The sequence below is a fragment of the Equus caballus genome, chromosome 1, assembly GCF_041296265.1.
Source record: "Equus caballus isolate H_3958 breed thoroughbred chromosome 1, TB-T2T, whole genome shotgun sequence".
Taxonomy (NCBI): Eukaryota; Metazoa; Chordata; class Mammalia; order Perissodactyla; family Equidae; genus Equus; species Equus caballus.
Genome location: NC_091684.1, coordinates 166,423,159 through 166,449,141, shown reverse-complemented (window position 1 = coordinate 166,449,141; position 25,983 = coordinate 166,423,159). Strand labels below are relative to the sequence as shown.

Genomic DNA, 25,983 nt, shown 5'->3' with positions numbered 1-25,983 from the left:
TGGGGGAACTTGGTAGCCTGTGAGAGACATAGGTCACTTCTCTGGATCTGATTGGCTAAGAACCAGACTAATTCACAGAAATTCCTGCTAGGAGGGTGGAGGGAAATCATACCACAAATCATGGCCATAACTATGACTTAATTCTTCCTAAAATGATGTAGCTAATCAAAGACAAATCGTTTTAATATAAAAAATTCATTTTTGTGGAAATTTACTAGACTTAGAGCTAATAGTATACAACTTTAGCCTGACATTCTTCTTTAGCCTATGTTCATGTTCTAAATATAAAATTTCATGTTTAGGAAACCTTGTATCTCTCTTTTTAAGTGATCTTTATCCAGTATATGCATTTTTAAGCTAAAGTAATTTATTTAATATGTAGGCATTCATCCCATGTTTAAGGCACAGCAGAAAACAAGCCAGATGAAGTTGCTGCTCTCCTGGAGCTTGTGTTCAACTGTCATATAATGAACAAATGGGTAAATGAATAGTCTGTCACATAGATAGAGGCTGTGGGATAAAAGTAACATCAGGAGATGGAGTGGTGGCGGGGATGTCCAGCAAGGGATGATCTTTCATTTAGTGAAGTCAGAGAAGATGCTATTTGAGCTGAGACCTGAATGGGGTGAGGGAGCCGGTCATGCAGAGACTGTGGGCAAGGTGTCCCAGGGAGAAGGAACGGCAAAGTGCGAAGGTCCCCAGGGCACATGGTCAGTGTGCTCAAGCATCAGCAAGCTGACCGGTGAAGCTGTAAAGGAATAAGCATGGGAAAGAGGAGGTGATGTCACAGAAGAGCCAGGGAGCAGACTTGCAGGAACTTCTGGGATATTGTGAAGACTTTTGAGGTTATGTCAAGGATGAGGCCTTTGGAAGGTTTTGAGCAGGGAGTCACTTGATAAAATTTATGTTTTAAAATCAGTGATGAAGTTGATGATGAGATACTTATAATATCTGTCATGTCACTTATTGATCATATGTTACGTGCTAAGCACTTTGCATGTATTATCTCATTTCATCTTGGTAATAGCTGTGTGATAGTAGTCAGTGCGGCTATTCTCATAGGACAGATGAGGCAATAACTATGCATTTGGTCATGAGTGACTTGCCCACAGTCACACAGGTAGTTCAGGGCGGGGCTAGGCTTAATAAAATGGTGATGTTTTGAAATCTTTTAACACCTTTCATGGTGTTTCACAATTTAGGCCCTAAATATGATGGATATTTTTCCATTGATTTTTTTACATCATTGTAGCCTTAAATGAAAGGAGTGTTAAGGCTCATATAGATCATTATGGCTTGCCTATTTTTCTGGACATTTTTTAAAGTGTAAGAGTGGTATTATCATACAGAACAATGTTATCTTCTGATTAGAGAGAAGAGAATGTAAAAGAACCAGCCCCAAAATGAAACCTCCTGATTAAGTAGTCCCTACAGGGCATGAGTTCTTAATCTGTAAATTCAGAATTGTTTCTCAGTCTCATTGATTTCCTTAGTAATCTTAGATATTTTTTGCAATACATTTAAAAATATTACTCTGAGAAGGGAGACCACAGGCTTCCCCTGACTGCCAAAGGGGCTGATGGGTGTAGAGACAGTGTGTGCAAGGCTTCCCATGAATTTGTTTGGATCTGAGCAGAACTGCTACAAATCGCGCTGGGTTTGTTATGTTTTGGGGGCCAAAGGAAAGTGCTCAGCATGTGCCAAGGCCCACAAAGAGGCCAGCTATAGCCAGGGTGACCACATGTACAGATCTGACCAGGATTGTTCCAGTTTATGCCTTTGTCCAGGTGTAATTATTAACATCACTTCCTTTCAATCTCAAAAGGTTTCAATGAGAACAATAAATTATATGGTCATCGTGGGCTCTAGCTGTTATCAAGAAAGCAGCGGTGATAGATGTAGCGAATTGAGTCCTATCTCCAGGACATGTGATGTAGGTGCTGCCAACCCTTGAATTCAGACTTATTTAGATAATGAATGGGTGTAATGAAAGTTAGCAGATTTTGCAAAGGACATGGTGGAAGAAAATACTGTCCTCATTCTAATTGTTTCTCTTTCACAGCCAAAAAAGAGCATAAAATGGAAGAAAGTCACTTGGAGAATGCACAGAAAAGGTAAGCACCTCTGACTTTGCCCCAATTCTTTGACTAGCCGTTCTTTTTTTTATTACTATTAAGTACATTTACATTGCTGTGCAACTGTTACCACCATCCATCTCCAGAACTTTTTCGTCTTCTTCAAATGAAACTCTGTACCCATTAAACCATAACTCTTCCAATCACCCCTTCCCCCAGCCCCTGGCAACAATCATTCTACTTTCTGTCTCTGTGATTGTGGCTACTCTAGGTGCCTCATGTAAATGGAATCATACAGTAATTTTCCTTTTATTACTGGCTTATTTTGCTTAGCATGATGTCTGACTAGCCATTCTTTTGGCTCCAGTTGTTAAGACTATGCATCCGTGAGCAATATGGTTCTGTGGAGAGCTAGAGTGAAAGCATTGTAACAGGACTTGGGAATATTTTTCCTCAGGAAGCAAAGAATCATCCAGAAGTAACTCAATATGCCTCACACATCATGGCACTATTTCCATCCAGTTGCCTCTGCTCCATTACTCCACTCCTGAACCACTTCATGAAAGTTAGGAACAATGTGATCCTTCTTAGTATTACCACTAGATTAAACGAATTATTACAAACAGCTCAGAGACTTATTATGTCTTTCCTCAGATCTTAGGGGATATTGTAAACAAGGGACAAGTGAGAGGGGACTGACGTCTATATATGGAAAACTCCCCCAGAAGTTGGAAGAGACCTCAGAGGTCTTCTAGTCGGCCTCTCACCCACTTCAGGCCTCTTCTTTGCTCTTCTCTCTCTCAATAGACACCAAAGTGGAACCATCCACCTCACTCGATAATCATTGGCTGTGATCACTTATAGGGATTTTTCTTTTGTCTGGTGCCCAGATTGGTCAACTTGGCTATCCCTCCCTCTTGGAAGGGTGAATGGGAATACACTGAAGCATTCTCATATTCAGGGCAGAAAATTGAGATAAATTTTGCTGGTACCAATTCTAAATGTACTAAAAAATTAAGTGATAAGGGCAGGAAACAGCATATCAGGAAAAATGAGTTTGACAAATGTGTAAGGATGGAAGTTTATTAAATGCAAATGAGCTGACTCTAGAAATGAACCATTTTCCTCCTTTCTAGCCACAATTTCCAAGAGTTTTGAAAGCCTATGGACAGTGCTATCTGCTCTGCTTTGACAGGCGCCAACATCTTGCCCTGCTTCCCATTGTAATTGCCAGTAAAGTTAAAATGCAGATGAAAGCAAGATTAAGGTCTTGCTTTCATCTGCAAAAATCTTGCTTTTTTCTAAGCATAGTCATGTTCTTGAATCATGATTATCATCCTAGCATGATCATCTTTGAAACTGAGACAATCACATGGTTATGTTTGTAGATTTTTGTGCCCCTTTATTGCCCTTACCCCTATATTAACCTTCCATTCCTCAGTCTGTAAAATGAGTATGTCTGTGTTGTAGAAATATCCAGCATGTTCAGAAGAGACCATCAACAAGGGCGCATTGGTATCAGGCCAAACAGAAATTTGCTTTCCAGGGTAGATGTCAAATTTCTAATACTTCTTCAAGATCCTTGCTTAAGGAAAGGGGGGCCCACCTTAGAGGGGCCGAAGCTGCTGCTGTGCATTAGCTATGCTGAGGGGGGTCATAAATTTTGGTTGTCAGCGTTTTCCGTGACTTTGTGGTGAAGGTAGTCTAGCTTTCATGTCATACATGAAATATGTTAGATCTCATCTTTAATGCAGAAACCACAGTTGTTTGCTTACACTCTTTAAGGAGGTTGGTGGTCAGTGTTGCAATATTCGTGTGAGATTCAGTAAATTCTTATGTTTTCTTCTCAAGAGAAACAGTTTACTCTGAGGCTAAGGAATATTTGCTTTTCCTAAGCAGTTTCTGAAGGCATGCATGTAAAACAATAAGTGGATGTGTTCCGCTTTGGTATCTCGACACTGTAAAAGTAAAACAGTTCATTTTGCTATGGGCTCTTTGATATAATCATTGTCTGTACTTTAAAATGTTTAGCTGAACTAAAAAGATACAAATCAGACAAGGAATTATAGTGGAGAGAAAAGGAGTCAGGGAGTAGTTTAGAGTGAAGTAAGAAAGTTTTATGGAACGGAACATATGACTAGAAATCAATCTTTTAAAAGTTGAAAGCTATTTTAGAGTTAACTGCTGACAAAAATTTCAAAAAGCGTGATTGCTCTTTACTCTCTTGGAGAAAATTCTCCTAGTCATTAAATATCAGCAGTCTTCATGCCCAAATTTCAGAAAGTTTTCCGAGTCTTCTGGGAATCAAAATTGAATTTGAAAAGAAGAGAGTTTTGTTTGGAGAGGACAATAGTCGAGACCTTATCAGATCGTTGCAGGTTCATATTGTAGCTTTTAGCTTTTCCTTGAACAAAGGGATAATACCAAAATCAATTAAGGCACATCCACAGAGCGACTTCATCTTTGACAAAGTTGCAGAGTGCCAAAGCCAGGCCATCCTCTGGGACTGCTGGCTTTGGTTCTTCCGAAAAGGCTCATTTGTTTTCTTAATTTCTAAAACACATAGGAGAAAAAATGCTGAAATTTGGCATTTCCTTTAGTTTTCATCGCCTTTGAGGGTTAGCAAGCAGGGCCTCACAAATCCCCAGGGGGAGAGGTGGTAAGAGTACATGGTTAGCTTCAGTTTAGAGTTGGGAAAAGCAAGGCCCCCAGGATGATGACATGCTTTTCGCAAGTTCTGGGATAACCCACAAACAATGCTGTCATTCTCTAAAACTGCAGAAGTATTTGCAATATCTTGGTCTCACAATCTAGACTCCAAATAATGCCAGAGATGCTGAGGTGATCCATCATGCACAGTAACTGGAGTTTCTGTGCTCTTCACTGTATCCTGCTGGAAAATTAGAAAGAGAATTTGTTTCTCTGAATATTAAAAGGGAAAGACTTTCTCTTCTCTATTAATGCACAAATAAGTATGTCTCTGTATGGAAACTGAGCATAAGAAAAAGGAAGAAATAATGTGCTCTGCTGGGGGTAATACACATTCTGTATAATATGGGGGACAACCGTGTCTAAAGCGGAGACAGAAAAAAATGATATTTTACTTCTTAAATGCCTGTGTCAGCGAGCATCAGCATCAGAAAGGTAGAATGGAAAAAGCATTTCGCTGAGAATCAGGGGACCTAAGTTGTAGGCCCAGCTCTGCCAATGAATAAAGTCATTCAGTCTTTCCAGGTCTCTTTTGTCTCATCTGTGAAATGAGAATGTTGGATGAGTGGATGTAAGTCTCTTCCAACACTAAAGCCCATGACTCTATAAGAAATTCATAGCCTGTTCCTATGGGTTAGATAACTCTCGACTTATATATTTCCATGCTGCAATCAATATAATTTTCATTTTGAATGAAAGAAAAGTGTATGCCATGGAGTGTACGTTTGGTTTTATCAGTATTTTGACTGCCACAGAATTAGGAGTTGTGTCTGGGGCAAAAGTGGACGTTGCTACTTTCTTCCATTACTGGTTTTGCTCCAAAATATGTATGTTTGGAATTATAAGAGAGTCTCTTAAGAAGTTACTGCAGTTATTGCCTTTCTCCACTTATGCACTTCCAGTCTTTTAATAACTGGGAGCTAAAATTCCCTGACCAGTAGTTTTAATTTGCATTAAAAACAGATTTATTATTTACAGAAGCACAAAGAATTTATGGGACTGAAAGCTGCAGCTCCAGCTTGGATCTCGCCTAGTCATAGCCATGGAATCAATTAACAGTTCATCTGTGAAATGTGATAAAATCTTATGAGATACATATTGCCCAATAACTGAGAATGAGATGAAAGTGTGCTCCATAAGGGTAACGGGGCTTCAGGGTTTTACAATCGCCATTGAATAGATTTCCATTAGAAACTCAGTATTCAGGATGGCCACAAAAAAAAAAATCCTGTGTCTGAACAGATGATAGAGCATTGAGTAATAAACCTAGCCAGCCATTCCTGCTTTGATTAGTTTCCAACACCCTAGAAAAGGAGGCCATTTATTTAAGTGTTGTTGCTCATGGCAAATGAGTATGTGAGGCTTGGGGGTGGATGGGGGTAGGTGGAGGGAAAGATTGAGTGCAGAGCTATAAATTGCTGCAAAGCTAGTGCCTCCAAGAAGGGCTGCTTGGGAGGCCAGAGGACTCTGGTGTGTAGTGAGCCTCCATGGGGTGGGTCAGGGGCTTCTTAGTGATATCTGGGAATCTACTTCGGAAAACTTGGATTCTTTTCTGACCAGATTGGAGATCATTTTTTAGACCAGAGGTGGTTTTTCATCCAAATCTTGCTATGCCCTCTATTATGTCTCTTTTTGTACACGGGAGCTTTATATTCTTGTATCATGTCAAGCTTTAAAATGTACCCTTCTCAAAGATCATACAGCCTAAGTCTCTTATTTTACCCTTGAGAAAATTGAGTCTAATGCTGAGTGATTGACCCAAGATTACAAACCTAATGGATCCCAGAATGAGGATAGAAGTCTCTTGATTTTCCATGAAACACTCTAGAGATTAATTATTCCCAATGGGCTATCTAACTGACAACTGCTAATGCTACAGAATCAATTTGTCATCAGTGTTACGTGTAATCATTAAACTTAAGCTGAAAAGCAAGTAAATGACATGGATTTGAGATGAAGAACAAACTCAAAGTTTTACCTACGTATCTTCTTGGAATTATGCATGCTGGTTTTACTACAGATAAGATAGGCCCAGGAGTATCCCCAGGCAAGTTGAATTTCTTGGAAAATTGGCTTGAACAGATAGGTTTTCTGAGGCTTAGGATAAGCCGCAGTGACTGTGAACCGGGGCTCCTCTGTTAGAGAATGAACATGTGGGAACCACCCCCAGCGTCCCCTCTCCTCACCCTAATGGGTGTTGATGTTGACAGTTTCTCACCCTCTACCTCACTCTGTTTGTTCTCCTACCTGTTGCAGTTTTGAAACAACAGTAGGATATTTTGGGATGAAGCCAAAGTCTGGTGAGAAGGAGATCACACCCAACTACGTGTTTATGGTGTGGTATGAGTTCTGCAGTGACTTCAAGACGATTTGGAAACGGGAAAGTAAAAACATATCTAAAGAGAGGTAAGGTTCTAATAAAGTCATTAATACCCCCGTCAGGAGTCTAGGAGACTGCCTCTGAAACCGAACAAAGTGTGCACATTTCACACGTGTCAGTGTTGTCTTTCAGATCAAGTAGACATCGAAGAAGGATTATGGCCTCAGGGTTCATAGGGAAATTCGGGGGAGGCTTGCTGTCCGCACAAGCAGATACACTCACGTGATCCGATAAGTTACACTTTCTTAACCCCTTCCAATTACTAGCTAGTAAATGAAAGGGGAGCTGTGCTAATTTGCAACAGATTGCTTCTCTGTGTATTTTCATGTTGGCCCAGGCTAAATGAGGCAGCCTCGCTGTCGCAGACAGTACAGACAAATAAAAGTGAATGCCTTTCCCATTAATATACTGAACTTGCATCAAAGGGAAATCTCTGCGACTCGGGCCACACTTAACACCGTGTTGAAGCCCCGCTCTGGATTTACAGCGCCACTTCTGACTCCCTGTATCCTGCTGAGGACATCAAACTGCGTGCCGCTCGGCCTCATTGCAGCCTCCTGATTTTATTAGTTGGGGGTAGAAGAAAAACCTCGGCTCTGAATACAGGGAGAGAGAGTGTGTATGTGTGTGTTCGCTCTCCTTAGAAAGAGACTGAATTTGGCCCTGTTTATCAGCAAAAAGCATTTCTGTTGATCACTGTTTTGATCAGGTCGCCACTGTGCTACAAAGGGTGTCATGAATTTAAACTTCAAACAGGGCTTGCTACTACTCCTGCAGAACAGATGTATGAGAGTGTCATTCAAAGTGGTGTAGGAGATCAAGAAATTCTACAAATTAAGGAAAATGGTTTATTTAGTTATAGCATCTATATCTCACTAAACATTGCGACCTCAAATTCCACAATTCAGTATTTTTGTTCTTAGTAACCAGCAAAATGGCATATACATAAGATATTTAGACACACATACACACACTATACAATAATATGTTTCACCTTAAAAAGCTATTTTTAAGGGGGTCAAGCTTTAGAGATTTTTGACCCAGTATTACTGAGTCTCTGAATATTTTCTCAGGGAGTTTTTTCCCTGAGAAAAAGAAAGCTGCTTTTCTTTCTAAAGACGTCAAAGAGCTTTAACAATATTTATCAACACATCATTCCACCATCACCTCTTTGGGAACATGGAATTAAACTGAGTATATCCATCATACAGATAAACTGAAGCAGAGAAAAGTTGTGACATGCTTTAGAAAATAGATTGTTGATAGTAACATGAGAAAAAATCCTAAAAATCTTGACACTCAACTCATTGCTATTGTCTTGTAATCACTTATTTAACCCATTTGGCTAAAATGAGCTCCTGTGGAATAAGTTTTGTGTCCTTTGAGCCTCCTAGAGAAGTGACCAAGGCAAGTGCCTCTCCCTCTGACACGGTAGCAGCTGGCCAGTCAGCTCTCCACATCTACACCTAAAGACCAGGAGATCCAGCAGCGGGCCCTGAATGTACAGCCTTTGCTTAACATGTTTGCACCTCAGATTTTGAGCATAGTCCTTAGTGAATTTGTCTTTGTAGTTAGAAAGCCCTAAAAAATGGTCCAAAAAAAGAACAGAGAGGGTAATTAATCACTTTGCATTTTAGAAATCTTCTGTTGAAATACTGAACTGTGTTCCAAAATCAGGAGTTTTTCCCTATCAACAGAAGTTAGACCAAACTGTGTGTCAGCAGTCGTGGTGGTATCCAACCGCCCTTCAGAGTAACATTTTCTCTGATTGCTAGCCATAGGTATTTTCAGTGCTGCTTCCTGGGTGCAGCTGGTGAATTACCCACTTCGCACTCTGTAAACCAACACCTTTAAAGGGTCATGACTTCACAGGACCCTTTTCAGTTCTTCTCATTTAGCAATTTCAGGGGTCTCTTCATTCCAGCCATGCTTTGTGAGATGGATCACCAAGGTTCCCAACATAAACAACATCTCTGAAAGTTAATGATGGCTCATAAAATATTTTTGGAAGCAGCTTGTTTACAAAAATTCTATTTGTTAAGAAATGTTAGCACGTTATGTGTATTACTGTTCATCCAGTTAAAGAAACTGGTTAATATCCAGGGTTTTCTAGTGAAATGAGGATTTTTTAAAATTGTCCTGTATCTCCTAAGGATTTTAGCTTTTAAAATGTTGGAATCATGTATTCATTATGGTAAAATAAGCAAATTAACTTGAATTCTTCTATTATAATTAAATGAGAAAAATATGATTGCTTTATTTTGACATCTGTTTAATGAGGTTTGATGTTGTCATTTTTGATTATACATTTCCCAGAAATACAGTAAATTCCAACAACAGTAAATGTCAGGAGGTTACATAGCATAGTACGAAGACATCCTCAAAAATCAAATTCATAACCAAATGAAAACCTGATAGCTTGTAATTATTAGGGGAAAAAAACTGTAATTTGGGATCTCATCACAAGAAATTTCACCTACTCGACTTTTAGATATATTTGAAGGCCAACCAAACCCCCGAATATCACTGGGAAAAATTAAGGATCAATAGTAGGATTTTCAAAGGGACATATTCACTTCAAAATGAAGTGGAAGTGTCGAAAACTACTTCAGGCGATTTGAGGTCAGTTTTACGTGGTAGAGGATATTTACTTCTTGTTCTGCTTAGTGTAGTTTCCATGAATACACATTAGCTTGATGCAAACTTGAGCTGACCTAGCCCCGTAGCAGGGTAACAACTGCCCGTTGTGAAACCCAAAACAATCTTTAAACATGCAAATGACTGTATAAAAATGTCCAATGTTCTTGTGCCTCGTGAGTAATCAACAAACCCTATCATTATCTGCTGATTAACTCTAACAGTAGAAGAGCAAGCTACTATACGATGGTATATTAATGGCATAAACTTTCCTTGGCATTTAAACCAATATAGGCAAAATAGCAAACTTCTGTGACCAAGCACAAATCCAGAATGCCCCACTCCCTAGAGCTTTAGTCTGAGACCCACTCAGTCCTCTTGCGACCCTAGTCCCAGAACTCATCCTCCGATGAAATGTAGCAAGTCCTTCTCTTACTCCTTCTGAGTACAGGTAGTGCTCAGTGGTGTAAAAAAGACCTCTACATAGAGAGTTGAAAACCAGCATTTCTGTGCCATTAATTTCCCATGTGCTCTTGGGCCAGTCGCTTATTGCCTGGGGCACCCAATTGTCACATCTGTTAAATGTATGTATTGGAATGAAGCAGGAACTAAGTGTTTACTATGATCTCTTCTAGCTCTAAATCTCTATGAATCGAGAAACTACTTTTCTAATGTTCTGAGAAAGTGTGTCTTTTATTTCTGAGATAATGCCCCTCACCTTTGCTCTTGAGTTCATTAGGGAGTATATTAGAAGATATTTCAAGCCAAGGTCTGGTGGTGAGTAGGGGAGAGATTTGGGGTGAGGGAGAATTTTCATTGCCCTCTTGGAATTAGTAAATGTCTACAGCTACTTGGCCTTATGTCCCCAGTTCTTTTCTTGAACACCATATTTTTTTTTTATTGATTTTCCTCTGCTCACGTGTGTCCAACATTGCATTTAGTGGTTTAATAAAGTTCATCAAGATTTTTACTCTCAGAGGCAGCTTTGCCTTAATTTTACTTTTTCATGCACTTTTGTATTTGTGCCTCTTGATATCCAAACTTTCAATGATTTTTGTAACACACGTTTTTCCACCTATTAAATCTACAGATTATCCAAGCATATGCGTTATTGCAAAGAGGTAACTTAATTTTTGCTGCTACCTTTACTGACTATTCTTTACTTGTTTTCTGTTTAATTATTCTGGGATATAGGACCCTTCTTTATGAAATTTTCCACCATTTAGGTTTATCTTACGACTACATCCCACATGTCCCACACATGCACACATAGAGGCCACAAACCACTACTACCCACAAAGTGAACTATGAATTTGCAAAAGGTGAAGAAATCCCAGAGGATTCATGTCTCCAGGAATAAAGTCTTGGCGAATAATTCACTTTAAGCCAAAGCGAACCTTAGAAGTGCCATTTAAAAAACCCATAATAGGTAAGTAATGAGTGAATTTTATGCGAAATGCAAATAAGAAATTTCATTTTACACATAACTGTAATTTGCACCATAGGGGAATGGATAGTTACTTTGGTTTTTTAGTTCAGCTAAATACCAATAGGATTTTTGTTTTAAGTATATTACTTGCAGCTATTTGGCTAATTATGTAACTGCCATACCCTTCACAGCAGATATGTCAGAGCTGTTGTGGGGTTATCCCAAAAACTGTTCTCAAAGCTCCCTACTGCTCAGGTCACTTTATGACCAGGAGTTGGGGACTTAGAGAGGCTGTCATTCAACCCACAAAAGACCCATTGATTGCAGTGTAGACATTGCAGGAATTCCTCTCTCTCTGTGATAAAGTTATTCCTGAACAAAGCTCCATAAAGTACAATTTTTATTTATTGACTTCTGCTTTCCTGCTGACACACATACATGATCATTACAGTAACTTCTAACAAGTTAACTTTCTTTTCCCTAGCCCTCTGTTAGGTGATTAAATGATTTGTATACACTTAACTGCTAAGAAGCTTCATATTATAAGGGAGCCCTTTAATAAAACAAATAATCACCCCCTAGTTAGTTGGCAAAACACTAAATGTCCCAAAAAGCTAACTTATAAAGAGAACTATCATAATCACGAAGAATCCAACCTGCTTATTTCCCAACCAATGAGTTTAAAACTACTTCTGCAAAATTAAAAATATGTCATGAATAAGGAGAGAGGACAGTAGACTTTAAAATGTTAAGAATTCTAGGATCATTGATTTTAAAACTAAAACACTTCTTTTGACCCTCTTTCCTCTGGAAACTGTCCTTCTGTCTCTCTCCTTTCCCTTCTAGCTTCTTAAAAGAAGAGTTTATATTCATTCTCACTTCTGTCTCCTTAACACACCCTCCCTCCTTCCTGTATCAGTAAGGATAAAGCCTCAGCTGCCATAACAAGGACCAAAATAAACTGCTGCTTAAACAAGAAAAGTTTATTTTACTTTTGCCTAACAATCTGAGTGCAAGTTGTTTAGATGTTGGGGACCCAGGTTCCTTCTCTTTTGTGGTGGCCATCATTCAGGTGTGGTCCGTATTCACAAGGTTGAAGGTGGCTCACATCACATCCACTAACACCACTACGGCTGAGCTCCTGCCGGTAGGAAAGAAGGGCACACCCTCTCCTTTCAAGGGCGTGGCCTGGAAGGTACACACATTTCATTGAACAAAACTTAATCTCATGGCTACACACAATGGAAGCCAGGAAACCTTATCTGGGAGCCAAGTGCCCAGCTAAAGACTGATGGGTTCTGTTACTGGAGAGAGCAGGAGAAATGGATGTTGAGACCATTAGCAGTGTTTGCCACCTTTGCTAACCGTGAAATCAATGGCTCTTTCTAACTCCTTGCCACTACTAGCTTTTGACGCTTATAATAGTTTCTTCCACCTTGAGATGCCTTATTGCCCTGATAGTATTCTGGGTCTCTTTCTGCAAAGGTGACCACTCCTCCTCCGTCTCCTTCATTAACTCCCCTTTTTCTCCTATTCCTTAAGTGTGGACTTTCCTCAAGGTTCAGATCTCAGTGTTCCCCTTTTCTGCTCAATACACTCTCCCTAGCTAGTCCCAACTATTTTCACAGCTTCACTTAGCACCTCTTTGCCAAGGCCTCTTCTACTCAGAACAACCTCTTAGTTCTAAGTCTTAGACTCAGATCTCCTACTGCACATTAAATGTTTCCACAGGATGACCAGCCTTCATCTGCAATTCAGTGTGTCCCAAGTAGAATATATTCTGTCTCAACTGAGGCCCACTCCTCTTAGCTTCCCTGACTTTCAGTTGCACCACTATCCTCCTAGTAGCAAAGAAGCAGGCTGGAAACTCAAATCATCTTTTATGCTACAAGATTCATTTTCCACCTATTGCTGACTGCTCGGTTTTGCCTTCTTGGTGGTTATTCTTCTTTACCCTGTCTTCACAATGATTCTGCCCTAGTTCAGGACCTCATCGCTCACCTACATTATTGAAACATCTTTCTAACTATTCTCTTTCCCTATTGTTTTTCTATTTCCTCTTCAATGTCCCTTAATATTGCATCCAGTTGTCTTTCTAAAACAGAAGTTAGATCACATCTATTTCTTTAAGCATATTCTGGTTTTTTTTTCTAGCACTGATGAAGTAAAGGGAAGAGAATTAGCCGTGATTGGTACTTATATTTGTTAAGTATTGCTGAGTCGTTACAACAGCCCTAAAAAGAAGGTGTATTGTTATTTCACAGATAAGCATGGAATTGCCAATGTCACAGTTTCACTAGTAAGCAACAGAATGCGGGATAAAGACCTAGGTCTTATTTGATGCTAAAGCTTGAGCTCTTTTGAGTATTCCATATTCCCTCCCAAAGTAGAGCATGAGCCTCCAAAAACTTGCCCTTAACTCACTTTCCAACTTCATTTCCCATATCCTCATTCCACATGTACCCACCATGGGGACTCACTGTTTCTCACACCGGCACGTTCTGGCCTTGTGTTGTCATTGAATGATGCCTTTACACTGCATTGTCCCTGATTATTTCCTGCTGGTCAAATTATAGTCATCCTTTAAGGATTATGTCCAAATCAGTTTCTCTTGAAATTTTCTGAAATGCCCTGAAGAGGAACAACTACCTCTTCTTCTGGTCTCAGACAGCATGTTTTTCTTACCATCCTTTAGCACTTCATTCATTCCAACCTGTTATTTTAGAAGTCTGTGTGTCTTTTTCCACCTCTTGGACATAAACCTGTTCCTTGTTGCATCTTTTATGGTGCATCCTCCAGCACAGAGCCTAATAATTGTTTATTGATGTAGAAAGGACTTCACAACGTGGTATGACATGATATTAAGTGAACATTGAAGATCCTGCGTGGTGTAGGAGGTTGGAGGAGGAAATGATCCCAAAGAAATGTGGAGGCTTAGGGAAGGTTTGGGGAAGATGTTTAGCCCTAAACAGAACGTCTCTGGGCAGAAAGTTGTAGAGAGGACTCAGAAGCCAGTGGGGGAATATTGACAATCAGTCGCTCTCAAATCTGGCAGGTCTTCCAAATCACCTGGAGAGCTTTGTAAAAAATAAATACATCTACAGAATGAGAATCCCAGGGGGTGGCGTCTAGGGAGCTGCAGTTTTAGAAAGCTCCCCACAGAGATGGCAGAGGAAGAATTCGTTTTGTTTGGTGGTTTCAATAAATGCCTTGGCCTCACTCATCCCTTGCTTAAATATATTGGGTCAGCTTTGGAGGTGGGAGGGAGAAGGACACCTCCCCAGTGATTCTTACTACATTCAGCCAAGTTTAGGAACTGCTAGACATAGGTGATCTTGAAGATCTCTTCCAGCCCTGATTTCCTGTGATTTTACATTAGAAATTTGCAGGGAATTCAGCTACGTAGAGAAGAAAGGGGTAAGGACATCTTGGAGACCGCATGGCAAAGGCCTGGACTTGGGAGACTCAAACACACGTTTTGGAGGAATCATACTGTGTGATTTCTGGGGCCAGCCTAACTGCGATCTTTTCTGTGCATCCTTCCCTGAGTGCTCGGTCCACATCGTCTCTCATGTATTTGCATTTTGCATTCCCAAAATATAAATTTGCAGCAGTTAGCTTGATTTACACACATGTGTAAAAATTATCTATTATGTGTTAAGTGCTGTACAAGCTTTGAGACCCTGTTCTGTAAGAATTTAATCTAGTGATCACATACTGCCTCCTTCACAAAGCTTCCCCAATCTCTGTGAGCTCTCTTCCCTCCAAAGTTCTTGGGGGTTACTGACTTTTCAATTTTGGAGTTAGTGACTTCTTTTTCATTTATTTAGTGATAAACATTTTCTCTCTTAAATAAATTGTAAACCCTAGAAGACCAGGGCCATATCTTGTACTTCATTTGTCTCTAGCACCTTGTAGTTCCTTAACGTATAGTAGGTGTTCAATTAATATTTGTTGAACAAATAAGCAATCGCTGTTTTCTTTTGCCACGCTGAAATTGATTATAGAATTTGCTGTCTGCTGCTGATAGATGAGACATCCTATTTATTTGTATTTTGGTGGTAGAATTCTCCAAATATATCCCATATGGGTTGCCTTTGCTCAAGCATCTGAAATCTTATTAGCTTTGTTAAAGAGGATAGACATGATCAGAACAAGGAAGATTAGTTAATGGGGTAAAAATAATTACCTTCTCTCTTCTTGACTGTATTACTTTCAATTTATCTTAAAAGAAAAAAAGCTAGAGAAAAACAAGGAAGTGAAGATTCTTGGGATTCATGGCTGTGCCAAGCCTCAGACCTCTTTGGAGCTCAAATAAGAACCTTAAAGAGCATCTGTCCACACTCTATTTGCCTAGCTTGGCAGACAGCAATGGAAACCCAAAGTAAGTCTCCTTCGTTCAGCTAGAATATTTCCAAATTGCTTATCTGTGGGACTCCTGACAGCTCCCACCTTGCGCATAGAATAGGTGGAATAGGGGGCTGCCTGGGTAGTATGATTTGAGGGGCGCCGGCAGGGCTGCCTGCCCATACAATCTCGCCTGTCTGCTCACCCTTTTTGTTTTAGTCACCCATGCAAACAGGCTCTGATCAGTTCAAGTTTTTGGTGAGACTCAGTAGGCAGTACAGGTTTCAAAACCCAAAAGGAGTGCAGGGGGTGGAGGGGTTGGCGTCTACAGGCACTTGCATGTCTTCATTATCAGAATTGGAAGGCTCTTCCAAAGATTAGCTGTGCATTGCAATTAACTTTGCAGATTTATGACCCAGGGCTGACTTCGGTTTCTAAGCTGCCTCCCAGACACCTCTCCCTGAACAAGGAAATACAATGCTGTTACCTTTCACTCTGCACCTAAACCGCCGGGTGGCGCGGGGTGTTTCGTCTACCGAGTGCAGAGTGATGGGGTTTAACTGATCAAGCATTCCAGGGCAAATCCAGGGACCCTCTTACTTCCACTCCCCTGTGGCCTGTGGGGAAGCTCTGCAAACGGAAGCGGCCTTTGTTCTGCAATTAATCATTTAGAGTCAAAGTGTGTTTGGGTACTACAAGTGATAGCCCGCAAAAACTATGAAGGGACTGATTGTGTGGCTGGTGAAATTCAGTCTCGAAGAGAACTTCCTTCATTGTAAATAGAAAAATATCTTAGGAATGGGATAGGGAAAATTGTCAGATTTAGGAAGTAGAAGTGATGGGCTCATTTATCATGGAATGACTTTTAGAGACTAGATTCTGGTGTGTGAGGAGTTAAGTCTTTTAAGTCTAAAACCTGTGTTACTTTCCTGCTGGTCTGTCTTACCATGGCTGCTAGTGAGACTGATCTGGAGGGCCTCAGGGTGGAGGGGTAGTCAGGGTCAAGGGGCAGATTCTAAAGAGAGAAGAAGCATGGAAGAGTGCATCTGTCCAAGTATGTAGGCCTGTTAGCCTGCCTGAGAGAAATGATTTTGGGGTTACCCATTATTTCATATTGTCTACGGCTCTCTTCCCTGAGTTTTATTTTCGTACCCTTTGGAAACATTCCACATAGACTAGTCAATGATGCTTTCATCATCTGCTGCAGTGAGGAAGACGTTTCCTTTTACATTGAGGAGTTAATGAGTTTGGTCTTTGCATTGTTTATACTGACAGCAAAGAGTGACTTACTCATTTCTTTGACTTTCATAACTCTTACCCATGTGTAATAGTTATATCAAGAATTCAAAAGTACCTAGTGAGGGAGTGTTTTCAAGCTGCATAGAAATAAGGGAGATGCCCCTGGCACGTCTCCATGGTTGCATTTACTTATTTAGAACCAAAGCTGCATGTGAGCCCCCTTTCCCCTGGCTATGGAGAAACAACCTGACTCAGTGAACTGAGGACAGTACCTTCTGGAGACTTAAGGAATATCAGAAGACCTGAACAAACTCCACAGAGCTCACAGAGAGCCCTACTTCTAATATCCAGACTACTAGGCAATGACTGGAGGATGGCCTGACGTAGCTATGTCCTTCTAAAAGCACAACGTTAAGGACAATCCCTATGATGTTAATTCCATCTCTGCTTCAGGTAATTGTAATGGGGAAAGTTATCAAGATGTTGCCCTCAACCTTCTCCATCTAAAGTACTGTAAATCATGTGGTATTGAGCTTTCTTAAGCAATAAAGCCACTTCCACACCTCCCCAAAGTCTCTTTGTATAGTATTCTTTGTTCCTTGGTCTGATGCCCCTTAGTTCAAGGCTACAAGGAGATCATGGCAAAGGAGTGAAGACACAGTTGATATTTCATCTTTGCAGCTTCTTATACTCCTTCTCTGACTTTTTCTTCTAAAGGGAGACCATAAAAATGTCATCATTTTCTTATAGAAGAAGCTGTCCCTAATAATGATTAGTAAAGCCAACCTCATTGGATAGTCAGACTGGCAAGTTCATTATTTTACAAACGTGGTATCCAGTGGGTGCCAACTCCTTTTCCATCCCACAAAAAACTTATTCACCATTCAAAGGTCTCTAGGCCAAAATTTACTGGGCCATTGATAAAGGCATGTTTTTCTCATGTTGTTTTGTTGACCATGTTCCTCCATGTGTTTCAGAATCATCACCAGAATGAAGAGTTCTTGTACTTGCTAGAGAGATTCCGGTTTAAGTTTTAGGATGTGTCTAATGGTATAGTGGTTTGGATCTTCAGCTTTTATTAACCTGCTTTTCAGGGAACTTGGGGGTATTCCCTGTGGTGTGCTGACTTAGAGGTCCATTACTATAGGTGTTGGCACACAGAGGCTGCCTTTTCCTTTTCTAGACTATTTTGACCTCTTCTCTTTAGTGTTGAGTGATACTACGTCTTCTTTAAACAGATTCACGTTACAGCTGGTCAGATTTCATGCTTTTACCAACATGCATTCCATGAACTATATTCCTTGCAATGCCTGCCTTTTCTTTATCCACCGACGTTTACAAAGCCATTGACTTTGAATGTCCAGTGAAGATGTGTACATGGTCTGGGTCATGCACCGATTAATGTTTTTAGGTCACACTGTACTGGATGTCTGATAGAGCTTCCTCTTTGAAGCAAGTAGCATTATAAGCAAAAATTTTACTTCTGTACTCCCAAAAGTCCCTTCCTTGGTCCTGTTGTCTACATTGCAGAAGAGTGATTTACTAACAAGTATGCCCTGGTAATATTACCAGATTGTATATTTTCCACCTGCTGAAGTGAATTCATCATTATCATTTAAGAGAATTTCTAACAGATTTCACCAATAGGTGTTTAAAACATAATGGCATTTTGTGGGGGCTATTTACCCATTTTTTTCTTCATTTGTTTTAAAGACTTTATTTTTTTAGAACAGTTTTAGGCTTACAAAAAAATTGAGAAGGAGGTGCAGACATTTCCCATATGCCCCGTGTCTCCACACATGCATAGCCTCCCCCATTATCAACATTACTCATCAGAATGGTACTTCCTTTTTTTTTTTTTTAACAAAGGATGAACCTATATTGACACATCATAATCACCCAATCACCCAGACTCTGTGGTTTACCTTAGCGTTCGCTCTTGTTGGCGTACATTCTGTGGGTTTGGACAAATGTATAATGACATATATCCATCATTAGAATATCATACAAGGTACTTCCACTGCCCAAAAAATCCTCTGTGCTCTGCCTATTCATCTCTCCCCCTTGCCTCACAACCACTGATATTTTTGTTGTCACCATAGTTTTGCCTTTTCTAGAACATTTACTCATTTTTAAACACTAAAATGAACCCCACTCCTTAGAGTGTAGACCCCCAATCTGAGCCATGATTTGAGATCAGTTCTGTCCAGACACCAGTTAATTACCTACATGACTTTCTTTTAATCAAAAATATAAGCTAACCTCATACTTCAGAGTTATTCAGAAGTTGATAGGCTGACAGTCTTGTTACAATTCATACAGATACTCAGAATGGGAAAGAAACGAAAAGGGAAAGAGTAGATGATCAACAACAACAAAAAATGTTAACTGCAGTCACAGAATTAAATTGGGAGTAACCTTAGGTGAGATCCATTTCATTTTTATTTTGAGGTTATTAAAAGCAAAGCAAAGCAAGCAAATAGAAATTGGAAAGTAGAATAGGCCCAAATCAGGAATATCATGCAAAATTCCAAGCAAGACCATAAAGAAATGAATCATAAAGAAATGTGGCTGATTCCTGCCTTTATGAGAGGGAGGTAAGTGGGGGCTCCAGTGGGCACTTATTTTTTCACCTTTTGGCTCATCTAGATCTGTCCCCCCAGTGCCTGTCTGTGAGTGTTTGCCAGAGACTTTTGACCTCGCAGGCTTAGGACATATCTGGAAAGTACCAAGCAGAGGAGAGTGGTAGAACTGGCCGTGTTTTGATTTTTAAACATTTGATATTTTATTAGAACCCAAAAGCTGGAATCTGATGGCTATGGCTGTCAGAAGAATCATCCTTTTAAGAGTCTTTGTTGTCTTCATCAGTTGACTATTTCCAAGATATTCTTGGACAATTGTTTAGGGAGACTTGTGTTAGCTATCATTCTCCTGGGAAGGAAGGTTGTTTATTTTTTTCTCTTTCCCCCTCGGAGCTTCAGTGGGTTCTATTAAATTCCATTCGCAGAAGTTTTGCAGCTTTTCCTTTTTGTTTTTTTTTTGTTTTGTTTTGTTTTGTTATGAACAGCAGAGCTCTTTTCATTCAAATGAAAACATACATGAAACTCCAATATATAAAACAGGTAAAGTAAAGCCTTTCTGGTTGAAGCAGGGCTTGCAGATGGTGGAATCTAGAAGGTTCCCTAACTCTTCCTCCTCTCCCCGAGACATCTTTGCTGAATGTTAAGGCTTTTTGGAAGACAATTTGAAAACACTGCTCTAAAGTATTGGTTTCTCCAATAGTGACAAGGAGTGTAAAACAGCATGAACGCTCTATCTACCCCACCTCCTCAGTATCTCACAGATCTCTTGATTGGCTGATGTGCTTAATTCCTGTGGTCAAAAATGAAGGCACTCCTGTTGTTCTAAACTTCATGATATTTCAGTATATTCTGCCTTGTCCACCATGAATCAATGAAACACTGGATGTCAAAAAAATAAAGATATTCTGCCTCTTCAATCTCATATTGCTGGGTTCTGAATTGGTCTGCTTGATCTGTGAGCATATAAATGTGGCCTGTGGACAGTCCAAGTACACCCAGTTTTGAGTTCTTCCAGAAAGTGAGGATGTAACAGTGGAGAACCTAAGTCTCTAAGTGGAAGGGCGTGTCGTTCTTTGGAATGCTAAGTTCACGTAGCTGCTTTGTGACCCCAACTCTCTGATGGGTTAAAGAAAAAGTATGATATTGTGTATTACCTGGCTGTTTCCATTATTAGCATGGGAACAGTGTTCTCTTGCACCTATCTGCATTCTAAGCAGAAGCAGAAATACCTCCCTAGGTGGTTCTAAGGTTCTAATGTGAAACCAAGGTTGCAAATCACTTCTCTAGAGTAAGGACTGAGCAGGAACATCAGAAGGCTTGCATCCCTATCCCATCTCATACTTGTTTCTTTCCTCAGTAGACTTTGGCAGCAGCTGAAATTTACTGAGGCCTTTAATAACTCCTTAGAAAGCATACGCATTATAATGAGAAAGAAGAAAAGATAGAGTTTTCAAAAGTCAATATTACTGAGGCATTTATGAATTAAGAAGTTATTTTCTTTCTCTAACTTGTTTGTATGGAATTTTTTTCCCTAAATTTCAGAATTTTTTGGAAGAGGTGCCATGTAACCTTTGAGATCAAGTTTAGGTATTTGCCTGTGGGCCATCATGAACAATCATGTGTGATACTCCTGAGTAAATATTTAGACCAGAAACAAAAATAGAAGCAATGTCTAGGCTCGAACCAAAAACGAGTCCAAAACAATGGAGCCAAGGAGGAGATTGAGTATGTATGTAGCTAGAAATTATCTAACCAGCGAGTTCTCTACCTTTTAAGCGAGAGAGGCAAATTGCAGACATGGAACCAGTTGTATAACCTCCCTGAGTCTCAGTCTCCGTGTGGGCCAAGTAATGTGGATACTCTTAGGAACCCTGGCATGCATGCATAAGTAGACATGTATAAATATTTAGCACATTTAGCCCATTTGGGTGGCCTATTTAGGACTCAACCAGCTAATCAATAACTGGAACTAGATTTTTAAATGTTTTTACTTTTTATTCCCAAGGATAAATGCAAAAGATATTCATTCTACAACTCCGCATATTTACTAAACCTTTAGACTTGCTTAAGATGGGGGAAAGAAGCTGTCAAGGCACGTCATTCATTTGTCACTTAGGTATTTGCTAACAACTGACTTGTGCATGGCACAGTGCTAGATATAGGCAAAGGGAGGAGACCCAGATATGCTTAATGCAGGATCATTGTCCTCAAGTGGTCCCAGGGGTTTCAGGGAAATAGGACACCTATACAGTCCTAAGATGAAAAGTCCTAAGTGCCTTAAGAGAGGCACAAAGTGCCCTTTCACTTGCAAAAAGAGCAATCACTTCTGGCTAAGAGAGATGAAGGAAGCTTTCATGACTTTGGCACTTAAGCTGGTTCTAGAAGAATGGGAAGAATTCAAACACATGGAAATGAGTAAGAAAGTCATTGAGGGAACAGTAAGAGCAAGATGCGGAGGTGAGAAAAGCTTTGTGAAAGAACAGGGAGTAGTTTGGCTGAGACTGGATGTGAGGTGAGGGAGGAAATGACACTTGATAAGCAATTGTATGTAATATTTTCTTTAATTTTCACAGCAATTGTGTTATTTAGGTATGGTGTTATTTCTACTTCTAACAGATGAGGAAATTGAGGCTCAGAGGGGTTAAGTGGTTTTCCCAGGGACAATATAAAACCAGACCTGGGTCTGAAAGGTAAGATAGACAAGTAAACTAAATTTAGAACAAGGGGAGCTTTGATTGCCAGGGTAAGGAATTTGAATCATAGACTATGGTTCAAGGGTCGGCGTGCTACAGCCTGTGGGACAAACCTGGCTCACTACCAGTTTTTGTAAATAAAGTTTTATTAGAACACAGCATTGTGTTGCCATTCATTCATATATTTTTTATGGCTCCTTTCACACTACAATGGCAGAGTTGAGTAGTTGCAGACACCGTATCTCCGGCAAAGCCTAAGATATTTACCTTTACGGAAAGCTTTTGCTAACCCCAGCTATAGCTGATTGGAAGTCAATGAAATTTTTTGAGAAGGGAAGTGATGTTTTTAGATTTAAGCATTTTTAATTGAGACCATGTTCATCAGGATGGATTGGAGGGAACTAGATCATTTAGAAGACTCTTTCAGTTGTCTGGGCTCTCATCCCTGCATTCCTGGACTATCACAGTAGCCTTCCGACAAGTCTCCCAGCCAAAACTTCGAAGTTGAAAGAGTCCAGACAGGCAGCAAAAATGAGGGAAGTGTGCTGGGTATAAGAAACCAGCTGTGCGAACAGCTGACAGATGGCGCTGCCTGACACCCTCAGGACTGTGGGTATGATAGGGAGTGACAGGAAGTTCTACAAACTGAGATGCCGCTGCACAGAAATGTCACTTGATGCTGCCATACCTTCCAATTTTATGAGAGGTCAGAACTTTGAATTCTTATGGGAAGTCTCTGCATCTACAGATGTTAGCAACTGATTTAAATTTATTTAAACCCTTTGAGATTGATCACACTGCAGACCTCCAGTTTGCAGTCTTTTCCCACGTAATTGCCAGGACGCTGATTCTGAGTGAGTGGAATGCCATCAACAGCAGCAGCTTCTGTAGCTCCTTCAGCAGGCGTGACACTTTGCCCAAGAATTTGAAGAACATTTTTGAGAAGTAGACTGACAGACAGACAGACCATCTATGGTCAGGTCAAAGCAGTTTTTAAGACCTACCTATATGCTCTGTCATTCCAATGTACGTAACATAGCTAGATGGTCAGAATATTTAAGCATTTGTTTCTTATCATAGGTATGATATACAAAAGCAGCTGAAAAACAGCCTTGCCTTATAAAAGTGATGTGCACTCTAATGTTAGGGACATATGGAGAATGTAGTGAGAATTTGCTGGTTTGTATTTTGCAGGGTCAGTCTTAAGTATTGGTGATGTTCTATTCAGGTGAGACTGAGGGACTTTATATTTTATTGAACTTTAATGGACTTTCACATTTTCCACATAACCATTCTTGATGCCTGAATTTACAGTTGAGAGATTAATCACTTGTAATCATTTGTTCATTCATTTATTCAGTATTTATTGGTCACTAACTATATGCCAGGCAATGTACATGCTGAGGAAAGAGACACTGAAGTCACATCCCCTGCTTTTGAGAAGCTCCAGTCTAGTGTAAAAGGCAGGTGCATAAAAATGATCACAACACAGTCAGATAACCTAGATAGACCCAACTCTATCCCATCAAGTTTACCTTTCTTTATGAAATAAATGTGCCCTGGGAAAAAAAGGTTGAAAAAGGTTCCACTTTATTAATAAAAAGACTTGAAATGTCCTAGAAAGTCTTAGGCAAGACCTCTACATAATTTGTGGAGCTCCTTGTTCAAAAACTAAGAATTTCAAAACAATGACAGCAGAGCATTAAACCAAGAGATCCCATGCAATGGCACAGGTTGCATGCCCGTGAAGTCTTGTGAGCTCAACATTTTCAAGAAATTCAAATGAGCAGTATTTTAGTAAAGTAAAAGATTTTTTCAATTTTGTCCTATAGGTCTCTCTTCATTTACGGCATCTATATGCATGCCAGCTAGTATATCAAGGCCTCGGGAGACAGCAGTAAAAATGATAGCCACCATCTCTACCCTCATCTATGTTACAGTCTAGCTGAGAGCTTAGCACGTGATCATTTTCATTAGCTGGTCCTATTATGTCTTGATTACATGCTAAGAAAAACATTAAAATGGTCAGTCTTACGTTTTCTTTATATTTTTAAATATATAGTACTAATTGAAAATATAATTTTAAATGTTATAAATATATAAATTTTCTGTAAGCAACAAGGATTTTGGTTATCAGAAAAACAAGGTTAATATGAAAATAATATACTCAGAAGTTCTATAATACTTGAAATTTAAATTTTATTTATAGGGCCATTCCCATGGCTGGGTGGTTAAATTCACGTGCTCCGCTCTGGTGGCCCAGGGTTTCGCCAGTTCGGATCCTGGGCATGGACCTAGCACCACTCATCAAGCCATGTTGACACAGCATCCCACATACTCTGACTAGAAAGATCTGCAGCTACAATATACAGCTATGTACTGGGTGGGTGGGGGGAGGGCTTTTGGGAGAAGAAGAAAAAGAAGGAAAAAATAGATTCGCAACAGATGTTAGCTCAGGTGCCAATCTTGAGGAATAAATAAATAAATACATAAATTTTATTTATAATACTTCTAGGAAACTTAAGAAAAAAATGTGAGGAAGTAGCTGCAACCTTTGTTTTGAAGTTTACATAGTTTTTTGAATTTATTTGCTTGAGAAGTTTTTGTCATACCTGCATCAAAGTTTACCTTCTGGATATGACTTTCAGATTCCGTGTTTAGATCAGAAAAGTTAAGGTGAATACTTTGGTTTGCTAAATCTCGGGCTAATAGCAGTAGTTGATTTGGTTTGCTTTCAGGACTCATCTAAATGATATTACTGCAAGATAGGAACTAGCTAATAACTCTACTTGTTTCATTTATGGTCAGAAACTTTACCATGGATTCTTAAAGATCTCTGTGATGGAAGATTCCATAGTGATTATCCTTTATTGATCACTTGCTATATACCAGGTATACTAGATATTTTACATATATGCATTCATTTAATCCTCACAATAATACCATGTGGTTGATATTAATCTCCATTTTATAGATAAGGAAACTGAAGTTTACAGAAGTTAATTAACTTGCTCCAAATTTTCTAGTAACTGGCAGAGTTAGAATTGGAATCCGGCCTACCTGATGCTGAAGCTGCTTACCACCAAGCTATGGCTTCTTGCAATCCTTTATGATTTTGAAGAGTGCCCTGTGAAAGGGGGGCATAATAATTGATGAGACTATTGGGAGAAGAGCAGGATAGTACCGCTGAGGTCACAGTTGTCCTGGGAAGCCTGGGGTATATATGACTGCCTGTAGTCTGTACAACAGACACTGGCTAGTACGAAAAGGTTTGCAGTGGGGATAGGACCTTAGGTTGGCTCCCATTCCCTCTGCCTCTGTATCTCCAACCACCATCACCACCCCAGATATCCAGCAAACATGAAACGTGGTTGCAGGGATGCAGGAATTGGGGAAAGTGATGCTGAGTGGGAGCACGGTAGAAGACCAACTCTGAAAGAAGAGCCCAGAATTCTAAGGTGAAAAAGGAACTACTGAAGCAAAAGGTGACCCCCAGAAAGTTCTCTGAAAGTTAGGGGGGCCAGAGAACAATAGTAATTTCAAACCATTCCATTGGAATTGATATTAAAGAGTTACTGATAGATGTTCTCTTTGAAAACGAATCTTGCAGGAGAGAAGCCAAGAAGAGTAGATGCTCCAAGTTGTGGCCTCATTTACAGCAGCAGCATCTTGGTTTGCAAATCCCTTAACAGTCAGAGTCTCCCATGTAGTCTGACCTGCATTTGATCCTTGTAATGCATTCTTTTCTTGTGTAAGTATAGTCATAGTTACTGCTGCAAACAGAAAAGTTTAGTGTGCAGTGTGGTTGTACACCCTCAGACCCAGGTCAGTGTTGAGAAGTGCCCGTTCTCAGGGCAGCTTTGCAGATGTATTTCTTGGGCTTTATAAATCG

General features: G+C 39.9%; 1 protein-coding gene across 9 annotated transcripts in view; it reads left to right on the top strand.

Annotated features, from left to right (window-relative positions):
• Nucleotides 1–25,983, top strand: part of FMN1 (formin 1) — a 385,713-nt gene that overhangs the window by 344,836 nt on the left and 14,894 nt on the right. For all 9 annotated transcript variants that reach the window (XM_070239334.1, XM_070239339.1, XM_023620627.2 and 6 more), the window contains 2 exons: nucleotides 2,063–2,114; nucleotides 7,041–7,190. In XM_070239334.1, coding sequence (XP_070095435.1) covers nucleotides 2,063–2,114; nucleotides 7,041–7,190 — 202 coding nt within the window. The remainder of the gene's footprint in view (nucleotides 1–2,062; nucleotides 2,115–7,040; nucleotides 7,191–25,983) is intronic.